General features: G+C 34.1%; 1 protein-coding gene and 1 long non-coding RNA gene across 4 annotated transcripts; both read right to left on the bottom strand.

The window, feature by feature from the left end:
- Positions 1-366: 366 nt before the first annotated feature.
- LOC119492624 lies at positions 367-2,093 on the bottom strand. The gene is made up of 2 exons (XR_005207820.1): positions 1,741-2,093; positions 367-576 (listed from the first exon to the last, which is right to left on the bottom strand). It is a non-coding gene; the product is annotated as an uncharacterized LOC119492624 (long non-coding RNA).
- Positions 2,094-3,015: 922 nt separating this feature from the next.
- On the bottom strand, positions 3,016-10,184 carry LOC119492618 (nuclear factor 7, brain-like). 3 transcript variants are annotated; one of them, XM_037777190.1, is made up of 2 exons: positions 8,896-10,181; positions 3,016-4,253 (listed from the first exon to the last, which is right to left on the bottom strand). In XM_037777190.1, the coding sequence occupies exons 1-2, from the start codon at positions 9,995-9,997 to the stop codon at positions 3,934-3,936; spliced, it is 1,422 nt and encodes a 473-aa protein (XP_037633118.1). In that variant the 5' UTR covers positions 9,998-10,181; the 3' UTR covers positions 3,016-3,933. The 3 variants fall into 3 exon arrangements, with proteins under 3 accessions (XP_037633118.1, XP_037633117.1, XP_037633116.1); XM_037777189.1 differs by having other exon boundaries at positions 3,016-4,287; positions 8,930-10,181; XM_037777188.1 differs by lacking the exon at positions 3,016-4,253 and having other exon boundaries at positions 8,164-10,184.
- Positions 10,185-14,747: the final 4,563 nt, after the last annotated feature.

Below are 14,747 nucleotides of genomic sequence, written 5' to 3'. Positions count from 1 at the left end.
CAGTAATGTTGATGACATTATGCACATGTGAGCATGTTGTCCCTGAAAACTGCATTCAGTAGGTTACAGAATTAACCAAATGTAAAAGTGAAATCATTTCTTAAACAATGTTGTCTTCTTGGAAATGCTTATCCATCTCTACAGCCTTCATACACTGTGTTAGCATTATACAGTCCTGCTGACTGACTCAACTGGTTTAAAGAAACATATCTTTATAGTGAACATCTTAATGCTCCTTAAGGTCAGTTTAGACAGCCATCACTACATCTCTGTGTATACAACCCTCAGTGCTCCCTCTCTTCAGTGAGGCTGTCTAGAACAGACTGGAGTATCAACACACTGTTACGACTTCAACTAACAAAGCTGATCAACAACTGACATGATTCTGCTTGTTTGTTTGTTTTTATATGAGATTATAATGATGCAGTGAAGTTGTAGGAGGGTAAAGTTGAACCATCTTTTAAATGTGATTTCTGACTGTTTCTAATGTTGACAACACACACAGTGAGGTACAGACCAGTGTGAGAATCAAAACAACTCCATCTAAATTAAACAAGTTGCACAATTCATTTATTCCTCACATGTTTTCAGCTATTTAGCCGTCATCAGGCTGCTACGAGGTTGTTTCTACAATCAGTTAATTAGTTATGTGACTTTACAGAAGCAACTAGAGTGGTGCAGGGATGATGAATTAATGTAGGCCAACCTGGAAGTCAGAATCACAAAGCCAATGGGATTTTTACATTGTCAAACTTTCTGCTTTCCATCAGCAAGTGCTCCTCTATTGGAAGTTAATTTACAAACATAACTTTACACCACATAACACCCCTGTGTGGAACAATAGACACATTTTGTGGAGTAAAAAAATCAGTGTGCTTAGAGGATTGGAAATCCAAAGGGATTTGGGCTGTAGCCCATTTCATGGATGACAGTGGAAACTTGTGACAGCATGAAGAGTTTTGTGAGAAGTTCTCAATCCAATGTACCGTTAAGAACTATAATAGAAAGATAAAAGCCGTACCAGCTTCCCTTAGATCAGGGGTCAGAAACCTTTACTATCAAAAGAGACATTTTAGGCAAAGAAAAAAAAAAATCTGTCTAGAGCCGCAAAGCATTTGAGCATTGTGATGAAGGTAACACAGTTTATAGTCTAAGTATATAGCATATAAGTCTAATGCAGTGGGGCCAAAGTGCAAATGTACTACGGAGTATTAGGGCCACATTGAGGGGAAAAAAATCAGAGATTTCCAAAATAAAGCCATAATATTACGAGAATTGAGTCATAACTTTACAAAAAAAAAAGTCGTAATATTACGAGAATAAAGTTAGAACTTTATGAGAAAAAAATAAAATAACACGTAAAATTACTACTTTATAATATTATGATTTTATTCTCATAATATTACGACTTTTTTTCTCGTATACTTCTGACTTTATTCTCACATTACAACTTTGTTTCTCGTAAACGTATGACTTTATTCTCGAAATCTCAGATTTATTTTTTTTCCTCAATGTGGCCCTAATACTCTGTCATACCGTCGTACATTAGACCTACAACAATGATACATAAAAATGAAAATGTAAACAAAAAACAGTTATTCATTTCCATTTTTAAACATCTTGTATTCAAATATCTCCCCTAGTCTAAGACAGCTCTGTATAGAAGGAATTGATTTGTGTGACAGCAAGATTACCAACAAAGTTATTAGTAATATTCTGTTCAGAGAATACTTCCCTAACCCAGTCAGGAGAAATTATGTTGTCAAGGAATTTGAAGCTGAAGAGTTTAAGATAATACGGAGAAGATATATTTCATTCCCTCTCCCTCCTAAGGTGAAAGAGGTGAACTTCAAAATCCTGAATGAGATTTACCCAACGAAAAAATTCTTCAGACTGAGGTTTAACTTTGATGTGAATAACTGAGTATTTTGTGAAAGTGAAATTGAAAGTTTGGAACATGTGTTTTTTTTTTTTAATTGTGAATCAGTGAAGTTTTTCTGGAATGACATGCAGAGCTGGCTACAATCCAAGAGGACTGAGCTGTCACCATTCAGAGAGAAAACGGTCAAATTTGGTATCTTTGCTGTGAATCGGAATTTAATATCAATATTTTATTATTATTAAGTAAATCTTTTATACATTAATGCAGATACCTCAAAACTAAACCCTGTCTGACTATGAAGAATGAGTTAAAACTGCTAAGTAAATCTTTGTCCATTATGACTGACTAAAAAAGCTGTCAAATTATTCGCTTTATTTGATATGTACAAATTAATTTGAGATGAGCACTGTTTCTTTTAATTCATGTGATATATACTGTATATATATATTTATATATTTTTTTCTTTTTTAATTCATTTATTATTTTGTATTTCTTGTTCCTTCACCAGTTTTTTATTTTATTTGAATGTAATTTTTGATATATGTTGCAATCCAAAACTAAAACAACTAATCAGAAGATCCCAAAAATATCAAAAACTTAAACTAATGATTGAAACTACTATATATTATTGTTTGACCTAAAACAAGATGCTGATAACCAGAATAATTAACAGCTTTTATCTTTATAAGATAAAAGCTCGACACAAGATGTTGTTGTGTTTCAAACACATGGGCCAGACGTGGCCATCGAACAGGCTGGGGGGGTCTGGCACAGTGTAGTTCCTAGAGCACTAGGAAAGTTACAAGATGTACATTTTATAAAGATATATTGGATTTAAATTTTATATAAAAAAACATGAAACTAAATTGTAGTGCTGATATTTCCTTTATTTTGATCACAAACTGGACATTGTCATTCATCATTCATATTATTGATCATGTAAACACTACAAAAAATATCATATACAGTTTGAAGAAGCGCTGTAAGAATTAAAGACTGAAACAAAGCATGTTTATATTTTTATGATCCACACTGTTGACTTGATTTTGGCATTGTATATTTTTTGGACTTAGACCTTATTGTTAGAATATATATTTACACTTTTCTCATTTTTTGTTGCAACTGCTGCACAGCAATTTCCCTCAGGGTGAATACAGTTTTATCTTATCTTAAAATAAAACATCATTAAAACAAGAGATCCAAAACTAAAATAACTCATCAGAAGATCCTAGAAAATATCAAAAACTTAAACTAATGATTGAAACTACTATATAATGTTGTTTGACTCAAAACATGATGCTGATAACCAGAATAATTAACAGCTTTTATCTTTAAAGTTTGTCTCCTGATGATGTGATACAGATTTTGTAGCCACATTTTCTTGTGGATTAATCTTAGTTACCGTCTTCAACACATTTTTTCTAAAAAAACAAATCCTTAATTTCTCAAGGTATTTCCAAAAATGAATTTCAGATTTAAAAAATAATTGGGTTCATGTTTTTACAGTGAGTTGCATGTAAACAATAAAATAATATTAATTCATTTGGGATTGGAATTAATTTTACTACTTTGTCTATTTGTGTCTGTAGATTTCTCCTAAATCCACCCAAAGTTATAATTAGATAATGACTCATTTGCATATTTAAACACAACATTTCAGAAAACTTGTCATGAAAAAAACATTTGCCTTAATGTCAGTAATCAACTGGTGAAGTTTCATGGTGATATCTATTAGTTAAATATTTTACCCTATTCACCTGTAGAGTCTCCCCTTAAAGAATCACACAGCTGGACACAAAGTGTTTGGTATAGTGGATACAGTAGATGTTATATTGTGGTCTGATTAAACACAAGATGCTGATAACCAGGTTAATAAGTAAACTGATTTGGAGCTGCAGGAAAGTTTAAGACCTGATGATGTAATGCAGTTTAAGTATTGAGTAAATATTATTTCTGTCATAACTGTTGATTGTCTTGATTATTTCAATGAGATCTAGACAGACAGTGAAGTCAGATTAAAGTCTGAACTAACACCAACGTGTCTGAACATCTCAGAGATTCACAGTTTGACTGATTTTGATATCAGCAGTTTTAGCATCACCAGCTGATCCAATACTGAAACATGGGAAGAGTTTCTCAGTGAAAGTGTCTCTGTGAGTGTAGATGTGAGTCATGTCTTCAGGGTCGTAGAAGGACACCTCCCCCCTGTCATAGTCCAGCTGGACTCTGATCCTCTGGAGACTCTTCTTCACTCTGACTGTCTCACCAACAACATCAATGTATTCTCCACTTTCATGAGTTAAACACCAGATTACATCTTCTGGTGAGGCATATATCTCTCCCTTCCTGTCAGCTGACTCTTTAGCCAAACCTACAAACCAGTAAGGATGGTCTCCCACCTCCACCTCCCAGCTGTGTGATAATTAGTGAACAATGTGATAATTAGTGAATCTCTCTGGATTGTCAGGAAGCTGCTGGTTTGTGTCTCCACGTCTCACACTGGTCAGATCATCAGACAGATAGAGGCAGCGGCTTGCAGTGTTTGGGTCCAGAATGACAGGACTGAAGTGGACTTTATGATAATCACATGCAGTTTGGGGGCAAGACATAGTCAAGTCAGCACACTGACACACTGACAGCTGTTGTTGCCTGTTGGGCTGCAGTTTGCCATGTTATGATTTGAGCATATTTCTTATGCTAAATGCAGTACCTGTGAGGGTTTCTGGACAATATTTGTCATTATTTTGTGTTGTTAATTGATTTCCAATAATAAATATATACATACATTTGAATAAAGGAAGCATATTTGCCCACTCCCATGTTGATAAGAGTATTAAAGACTTGACAAATCTCCCTTTAACGTACATTTTGAACAGTTAAAAAATTTGATTAATTTGCGATTAATCGTGATTAACTATTTTAATTGATTAACAACCCTAGTTTTAATATCTTTTTCACTTTATATATTTTCATTGCAAAACCCCTCAAAACTACTGTAAATCCTAAAAACTAAGTAGTGTATCTGTTCTTACTTAAGGTATGTAAGATTGTGCCAGATCATAATCATATATAACCTAGTTACAGTATTTCTTTTCAGGGATAATCAGGTAATAATGATGCATGAAGAAACAACCAACAACATTAAAGTTGATTTACTTCACAGCACTTTATATGCACAGTTTTTTGTTTTTTTTAACGTTTAAGTTTTACTCACAAACAGACAGTTGGTTGAAATAAACTGACTTCTGTTGAACATGCTGGGCAGCCTGCAGGGAAAGGTGCAGGCTTTGTTGCCCCCTTGTGGAGAAAAAGAAAGGGAATTTATGTCCACACACAACTGTAACTGAATGTGTGAAGGCCCATCTGTGAAAATGTACTGTACTGTATATAATATAAAATGTGTAAAATACAATATGAAAGCTGTCAGCCATCCAGTATCTGAAAAAAGCCGACAAGCAAGAAGGTATAAGTCCTACTGGAAAGTGGAGCTGAATCAGAACAGTTCTTCCTGCAACATCCAACGTGCAAATACTGGAAATATTTGTTTACGTCATCAATTAGATGACTACTTTGTCCATGCACACTAAATATCACACGTTTTAGTAACTATAATGCATCTGCTTCATCACAAATTCATCATCAACTCTCACCACTGGAGGTCAACAAAAACAAGATTCTCTGTCGAGAGACACTACAGATGAATAAGGCAAAAACAATTAACAGATAGATATCAACATGAAACTACCACAGTTGATTACTTACATTAAGACACATATTTTTTGTATTACAAGTTTTCTGAAAATGCATGTTTACATATGCAAACAAGGCATTATCTTACTAAATATGTGGAAATTTGCTTTAATTTCCAGAGCAGAAATGTGAACATTGGAAAAAGCCAGGTTCAAAATTTTGTTTTAATTTTTTTGACGTATTAAAGTCAAATGTTTTTACAGAAAATACTGTCAAGAGTGATAAAAAAAAAAATCAATTTTCGCCATGTTTATATGAATAAAGTGTTCTATAAATCAGGCTGTGAATGATATATGAACAAACCCCTCTGTAAAAACCTTCAGAATATAGATAGGAATGAAACTAGAAAGTTTGTTGAATGTAAGTGATACTGAAGTAGAGATTTCTGGCTCTGAATCTGAGAAATTACTAATTTTGAGAAAACTGCCTTTAAATATATGGATTGTTAAATTCTATACAATTTGTAAGACACTGTAAGTGAATAGGGTAAATATCTTTAACTAATAGATATTAAATGAATAATGCTGTAGCGTTATTGCATAGAGCATATTGATAATCAATCATTAATTAATATCAAAATATATATCTCTAATAAATAACTCAAATTTGTTAATCATAAACCCATGAATTGTCATAAAATGTGAAGGAGAGTGGTGACACTCAGCTTCAAATATCACATACAATTAGTTTTAATATCAGAATTTACCCAAGCGCCACCTAATTTTATAAAAACGGGGAAAAATTAAAAATGTGATATTAATCAATTGAGTCTTTTAATCTCAGGGTTGCTACGGAGTTCTTGGTCATAGTGAACAGTGATTCAAATTGTTTATACACAAACACACAAGTCAAATAACCAAGCTCTTTAGAACATGAAATGTTTATTTAAAATAAGCTCTGTGACAAATGTTTATCATATTTACATGTTTTGTTCCATAAAATAATCTCCACAAATAAACACCACTTTATGATTTTTGAAGCATGAATGCAGTTGACATAAGTAAAAAGCTAAGGTTAGGCTATAAACAAACTAAACCATGACTATAGTCATGCCACCGTGGTGTAGTTTGTTTATCCTGTTTATCCTGTTTGTCCTCCTTTACAGCCTGGCTGTGTATACACAACCAGGCTGTAAAGGAGGACGAGTCACCGTGATGAAGTTTAGTAGTCTCATTTAGTCACTTGTTAGCAACCACCTTTTTTAAGACACATAAAAGCTTCAAAATTCACTAGTGGGATATTTACTGACGTATTTTATATCGTAGAACAAAACTTAAACATCTCTTCAGCTTGTGTTAACCACAGACCTTATTTCAGGCATCTAACTGAAAACCCATTGACTTCCAGACGAGGAAACAGGAAGTGCTAAAATGCTAACTCATTTCTGTGTTTTAGGATTCATTCCTGTAGCTCTTTATATATAATAAGTTAGTTCCATAAATGTTGAAGTTGAAAGAGTTTCAATAAGACATTTAATGTATTTAAAATAAAAAAATTAAAGAGAATGATTAAATATTGTATTTTGTAAAGCTGGTTGTATAATTATCTTTCATTATTTGTATTCTTCGTAATTTGTCACCTGAACATTTCACAGATTTATGTAAAGAAACAACCTCATACACAAACTACAGAATAAAAACTGCCAGTGATTTAATTACACATCATGTGAAGCAGCATCCATCTGATGTACATTTTATAAAGATATATTTGATTTAATAAAAAAAACATGAAACTAACTTGTACTGCTGATATTTCCTTTATTTTGATCACAAACTGGACATTGTCATTTATCATTCATATTATTGATCATGTATACACTACAAAAAATATCATATACAGTATGAAGAAGCGCTGTAAGAATTAAAGACTGAATCAAAGCATGTTTATATTTTTACGATCCATACTGTTAACCTGATTTTGGCATTGTATATATTGTAGATATTTTGGACTTACACCTTATTATTAGACTTTATATTTACACTTTTTATATTTACACTCTTCTCACTTTTTGTTGCAACTGCTGCACAGCAATTTCCCTCAGGATGAATAAAGTTTTATATTATCTTAAAATAAAACACCATTAAATCAAGAGATCCAAAACTAAAATAACTCATCAGAAGATCCTAGAAAATATCAAAAACTAAAACTAAATGATTGAAACTACGATATAATGTTGTTTGACTCAAAACAAGATGCTGATAACCAGAATAATTAACAGCTTTTATCTTTAAAGTTTGTCTCCTGATGATGTGATGCAGATTTTGTAGCCACATTTTCTTGTGGATTAATCTTAGTTACCGTCTTTAAAATGTTTACTAAACAACAAATCCTTAATTTCTCAAGGTATTTTCAAAAATGAATTTCAGATATAAGAAATGATTTATGTTCATGATTTTACAGTGAGTTGCATGTAAACAATAAAAGAGTGTTAATTAATTTTGGATTGGAATTAATTTTACTACTTTGTCTATTTGTGTCTGTAGATTTCTCCTAAATTCACTCAAAGTTAGCATTAGATAATGACTCTATTGCAAATTTAAACATAACATTTCAGAAATTTATAATACAAAAAACAATTGTCTTAATGTCAGTAATCAACTGGTGAAGTTTCATGGTGATATCTGTTAGTTAAATATTTGACCCTATTCACCTGTAGACTCTCCCCTTAAAGAATCACACAGCTGAAACAAAGTGTTTGGTATAGTGGATACAGTAGATGTTATATTGTGGTCTGATTAAACACAAGATGATGATAACCAGGTTAGTAAGTAAACTGATTTGGAGCTGTATGAAAGTTTAAGACCTGATGATGTAACGCAGTTTAAGTATTGAGTAAATATTATTTCTGTTATAACTGTTGATTGTCTTGATTATTTCAATGAGATCTAGACAGACAGTGAAATCAGATTAAAGTCTGAACTAACACCAACGTGTCTGAACATCACAGAGAATCTCAGTTTGACTGATTTGGATATCAGTAGTTTTAGCATCACCAGCTGATCCAATACTGAACAATGGGAAGAGTTTCTCAGTGAAAGTGTCTCTGTGAGTGCAGATGTGAGTCATGTCTTCAGGGTCGTAGAAGGACACCTTCCCCCTGTCATAGTCCAGCTGGACTCTGATCCTCTGGAGACTCTTCTTCACTCTGACTGTCTTACCAAGACCATTAGTGTATTTTCCACTGCGATGAGCTAAACACCAGTTTCCATATTCTGATGTGGCAGATATCTTCTCCTTCCTGTCAACTGACTCTTTAGCCAAACCTACAATCCAGACAGGATGGTCTCCCACCTCCACCTCCCAGCTGTGTTTCCCTGAGCTGAAGCCCTCAGAGCCCAGAACATCTGCATACTTAGTGTTTCTCTCTGGATTGTCAGGAAGCTGCTGGTTTGTGTCTCCACTTCTCACACTGGTCAGATCATCAGACAGATAGAGACTGGAGGCTGCAGTGTTTGGGTCCAGAATGACAGGACTGAAGTGGACCTTGTCCTTCATCTTCTCCCAGACTCTGAAGGACAGGTTGCCCAGGTGTTTGGCCACATCTATCAGCGCTCCTGAGACCAGCTGTGGATCTGACAGTGAGCACTGGACTCTGGCTCTGGTCTGAGTGGCTTTATAACTGCTGAGGAAGGGCACGTTGTGTTTCTGCAGGTCTTCTTCAACAGCAGAGATACTGTCTGACAGAGAGGAGATGTGCTCCTGAATCATCTTCATCTCTCTGCTGATAGTCTTCCCCTTCTGCTCCTCTTCCTCCCTCAGAGCTGCCAGTCTGGACTCCTCTTCCTCTTTCAGGAACTGGTGGAGCTTGTTGAACTCTGCTCTGATCTGCCTCTCTGTGGACAACAGCTGCTTCTTGGAGTGTTTAACTATTTCATCATATGTTTTCTCTACTTGTTTGTGTTTGTCCCTCTTGTCCTGTAGAGACTCTAAGTCAGATTTCAGCTGGTCCTTCAGGTCACTGACTGCTTGTTCTACAGGAACCACCTTGTGACTCTGGTGGAGAGAAAACTCACAGACAGGACACACAGCTCTCTCTTCATCCTTACAGAACAGTCTAGTCTCTTCTTGATGTTTACTACACACCACCTCCACCTTCTTCTCTTCTTTTTCTGTCTCAGATGATCCAGCTTTTTGTCTCTCAGCAAACGAGTCAGCCAGTCCCTTCAGAGCAAAGTTCACTGCTGGTTCATCTGTTGAGGACTTTGTTTTACAAATGGGACAGTTTTTGTTTTCAGCTTGTTCCCAGAATTTCTTCAGGCAGCTTGAACAGAAGCTGTGGTTGCAGCTCAGAGACACAGGATCTCTGAAAGTCTCTGAACACACATGGCAGTTCAGGAAACTTTCAAAAAGAGCTCTGTCAGCCATTTGTCTTGGTATCTAAATTGTCTTTCAAAAGCAAGACTCACCGAGTTACTGTCCCGTCTCTTGATTGCTTCAAATAATCCAAACGTGTGTTTTCCAGCAGAGATCTCACACCCTGTGATGGCGTCTCAGCTCTGATCAACAATGTCAAAAATGTTCTTTCATCGTCACTCACCTCCGTCACAGGGTGACTTATTAGGAGGAAATGCTGCCATGTCATTATGTCACCAGCAGATGGTGTCAGGATGTTTTCAGAGTTCAACACTTTCCTCTTGATTAAGAACAATAACATTTTTAAAATCTATAATCAATTTTCATAGACTAAACAAAATAAAACGCAAAATATGTATAAATAATTGTGACTTCTCCTGTTTTGTTTCACTAAATAAATAATAGAAATGTTCATAAAATGCTAAAAACAAGGAGATGATTGTAATGTTTTAGTCTAACGAGGACTGAACATTTCAACAGGCTGACTGACACTAAACCAGTTGCATGACTTTGTTAGTTTCATCCAGTTGGACTAAATAGATAGCACTCTCTAAACCTGCACTTATAGGAATTAAACTTGTTATTTAGTTTTCATTTAATTTGCTTATTCTCCGATTCATCACAAGTCAAAGTGGTCAAATGTCTGTGCAATTTATTTTGAGAGTATTTTCCAAAAACATGAGAGAAAACTCACTAAAATGACTGTTGTTTTTCACATTGTGTAACAGTAAATGTACAAATAATAATCATGATATAGAATCTACATAAAGTCTCTCAACCTGACTGTATTTGTTTTACTTTCTGGCACATTTTCTCTCTCATTCATTCATTCATTCATTCATTCATTCATGGGTTTTGATGATGATGGTACAGCAGCTCAAAATAAAAGCTGGCCTCTTAAGAGCTGGAAAGACTCATGTCTGAGATATAATTCAATCTGAATCATGTGTTTGAGATGATTTCACTCATTTGGTGCCTGATGAAGCAACAACAACATCAAGAGACACAGCAGTGATGCATTTCTTAGATACTCTGTACATAAAGTATGTTGACGAATACGCATTAAAAGAAAAATCTATCAGAAACTACTAAGAGGAGCTACTGTTGATCAACCTGTGCAGCAAACAACAATATGCATGTAAATCAGTAACAGAAATAAAATGTTCAGTGTTCAAAATGAGCAACAAAACGTGGACTTTGTCTCCATCTTGTGGTGTTAACAGGAAGTAAAATGTGTCCATGCAATCACATGTTGTATACATACTGTACATTCAGTAATGTTGATGACATTATGCACATGTGAGCATGTTGTCCCTGAAAACTGCATTCAGTAGGTCACAGAATTAATCAGATGCAATAGTGAAATCATTTCTTAAACAATGTTGTCTTCTTGGAAATGCTTATCCATCTCTACAGCCTTCATACACTGTGTTAGCATTATACAGTCCTGCTGACTGACTCAACTGGTTTAAAGAAACACATCTTTATAGTGAACATCTTAATGCTCCTTAAGGTCAGTTTAGACAGCCATCACTACATCTCTGTGTATACAACCCTCAGTGCTCCCTCTCTTCAGTGAGGCTGTCTAGAACAGACTGGAGTATCAACACACTGTTACGACTTCAACTAACAAAGCTGATCAACATCTGACATGATTCTGCTTGTTTGTTTGTTTTTGTATGAGATTATAATGATGCAGTGAAGTTGTAGGAGGGTAAAGTTGAACCATCTTTTAAATGTGATTTCTGACTGTTTCTAATGTTGACAACACACACAGTGAGGTACAGACCAGTGTGAGAATCAAAACAACTCCATCTAAATTAAACAAGTTGCACATTTCATTTATTCCTCACATGTTTTCAGCTATTTAGCCGTCATCAGGCTGCTATGAGGTTGTTTCTACAATCAGTTAATTAGTCATGTGACTTTACAGAAGCAAATAGAGCAGTGCAGGGATGATGAATTAATGTAGGCCAACCTGGAAGTCAGAATCACAAAGCCGACGGGATTTTTACATTGTCAAACTTTCTGCTTTCCATCAGCAAGTGCTCCTCTACTGGAAGTTAATTTACAAACATAACTTTACACCACATAACACACCTGTGTGGAACAATAGACACATTTTGTGGAGTAAAAAATCAGTGTACATAGAGGTTTGGAAATCCAAAGGGATTTGGGCTGTAGCCCATTTCATGGATGACAGTGGAAACTTGTGACAGCATGAAGAGTTTTGTGAGAAGTTCTCAATCCAATGTACCGTTAAGAACTATAATAGAAAGATAAAAGCCGTACCAGCTTCCCTTAGATCAGGGGTCAGCAAGCTTTACTATCAAAAGAGCCATTTTTAGGCAAAGAAAAAAATAAATCTGTCTGGAGCCGCAAAACATTTGAGCATTGTGATGAAGGTAACACAGTTTATAGTCTAAGTATATAGTATATAAGTCTAATGCAGTGAGGGCCAAAGTGCAAATGTACTACGGAGTATTAGGGCCACATTGAGGGGAAAAAAATCAGAGATTTCCAGAATAAAGTCATAATATTACGAGAAAAAAGTTGTAATATTACGAGAATAAAGTTAGAACTTTATGAGAATAAAGTCATAACGTAACAAGAAAAAAGTCTTAATATTAGGAGAATAAAGTTAGAACTTTTTGAGAATAAATTCAGAACTTTACAAGAAAAAAAATAAAATAACACGTAAAATTACTATTTTATAATATTATGATTTTATTCTCATAATATTACGACTTTTTTTTCTCGTAAACTTCTGACTTTATTCTCACATTACAAATTTGTTTCTCGCAAACGTATGACTTTACTCTAGTAATATTATGACTTTATTCTCGAAATCTCAGATTTATTTCTTTTCCTCAATGTGGCCCTAATACTCTGTCGTACCGTCGTACATTAGACCTACAACAATGATACATAAAAATACAAAAATGTAAACAAAAAACAGTTATTCATTTCCATTTGTATAAATCCACAGGGAGCCACTGGAGAGGAGCTAAAGAGCCTCAAGAGACTCCGGAGCTGCAGGTTGCTGACCCCTCCTTTAGATCAATGGTGATAGAAGACATCTTGTATTCAAATATCTCCCCTAGTCTAAGACAGCTCTGTGTAGAAGGAATTGATTTGTGTGACAGCAAGATTACCAACAAAGTTATTAGTAATATTCTGTTAAGAGAATACTTCACTAACCCAGTCAGGAGAAATTATGTTTTCAAGGAATTTGAAGCTGAAGAGTTTAAGATAATACGGAGAAGATATATTTCATTCCCTCTCCCTCCTAAGGTGAAAGAGGTGAACTTCAAAATCCTGAATGAGATTTACCCAACGAACGAATTCTTCAGACTGAGGTTTAACTTTGATGTGAATAACTGTGTATTTTGTGAAAGTGAAATTGAAATTTTGGAACATGTGTTTTTTTTTTTTATTGTGAATCAGTGAAGTTTTTCTGGAATGACATGCAGAGCTGGCTACAATCCAAGAGGACTGAGCTGTCACCATTCAGAGAGAGAACGGTAAAATTTGGTATCTTTGCTGTGAATCGGAATTTAATATCAATATTTTGTTATTATTAAGTAAATCTTTTATACATTAATGCAGATACCTCAAAACTAAACCCTGTCTGACCAGTATGAAGAATGAGTTAAAACTGCTAAGTAAATCTTTGTCCATTATGACTGACAAAAAAGCAGTTAAATTATTCTCTTTATTTGATATGTACAACTTAATTTGAGATGAGCACTGTTTCTTTTAATTCATGTGATATATACTGTATATATATATTTAGATATTTTTTTCTTTTTTAATTCATTTATTATTTTGTATTTCTTGTTCCTTCACCAGTTTTTTATTTTATTTGAATGTAATTTTTGATATATGTTGCAATCCAAAACTAAAACAACTCATCAGAAGATCCCAAAAATATCAAAAACTTAAACTAATGATTGAAACTACTATATATTATTGTTTGACCTAAAACAAGATGCTGATAACCAGAATAATTAACAGCTTTTATCTTTATAAGATAAAAGCTCGACACAAGATGTTGTTGTGTTTCAAACACATGGGCCAGACGTGGCCATCGAACAGGCTGGGGGGGTCTGGCACAGTGTAGTTCCTAGAGCACTAGGAAAGTTACAAGATGTACATTTTATAAAGATATATTGGATTTAAATTTTATATAAAAAAACATGAAACTAAATTGTAGTGCTGATATTTCCTTTATTTTGATCACAAACTGGACATTGTCATTTATCATTCATATTATTGATCATGTATACACTACAAAAAATATCATATACAGTTTGAAGAAGCGCTGTAAGAATTAAAGACTGAATCAAAGCATGTTTATATTTTTATGATCCACACTGTTGACTTGATTTTGGCATTGTATATTTTTTGGACTTACACCTTATTGTTAGAATATATATTTACACTTTTCTCATTTTTTGTTGCAACTGCTGCACAGCAATTTCCCTCAGGGTGAATACAGTTTTATCTTATCTTAAAATAAAACACCATTAAAACAAGAGATCCAAAACTAAAATAACTCATCAGAAGATCTTAAAAATATCAAAAACTTAAACTAATGATTGAAACTACTATATAATGTTGTTTGACTCAAAACAACATTTTGCAGCCACATTTTCTTGTGGATTAATCTTAGTTACCGTCTTTAACACATTTTTTCTAAAAAACAAATCCTTAATTTCTCAAGGTATTTTATAAAAAAATAATTTCAGATATAAAAAAT

The sequence above is a fragment of the Sebastes umbrosus genome, chromosome 8 (assembly GCF_015220745.1).
Source record: "Sebastes umbrosus isolate fSebUmb1 chromosome 8, fSebUmb1.pri, whole genome shotgun sequence".
Lineage (NCBI taxonomy): Eukaryota > Metazoa > Chordata > Actinopteri > Perciformes > Sebastidae > Sebastes > Sebastes umbrosus.
This window is presented reverse-complemented; position numbering and strand designations above follow the sequence as displayed.

Bases quoted from the DNA above. Each gene is read 5' to 3' on its own strand.
- LOC119492618 (XM_037777188.1), bottom strand. From the start codon at position 9,997: ATGGCTGACAGAGCTCTTTTTGAAAGTTTCCTGAACTGCCATGTGTGT.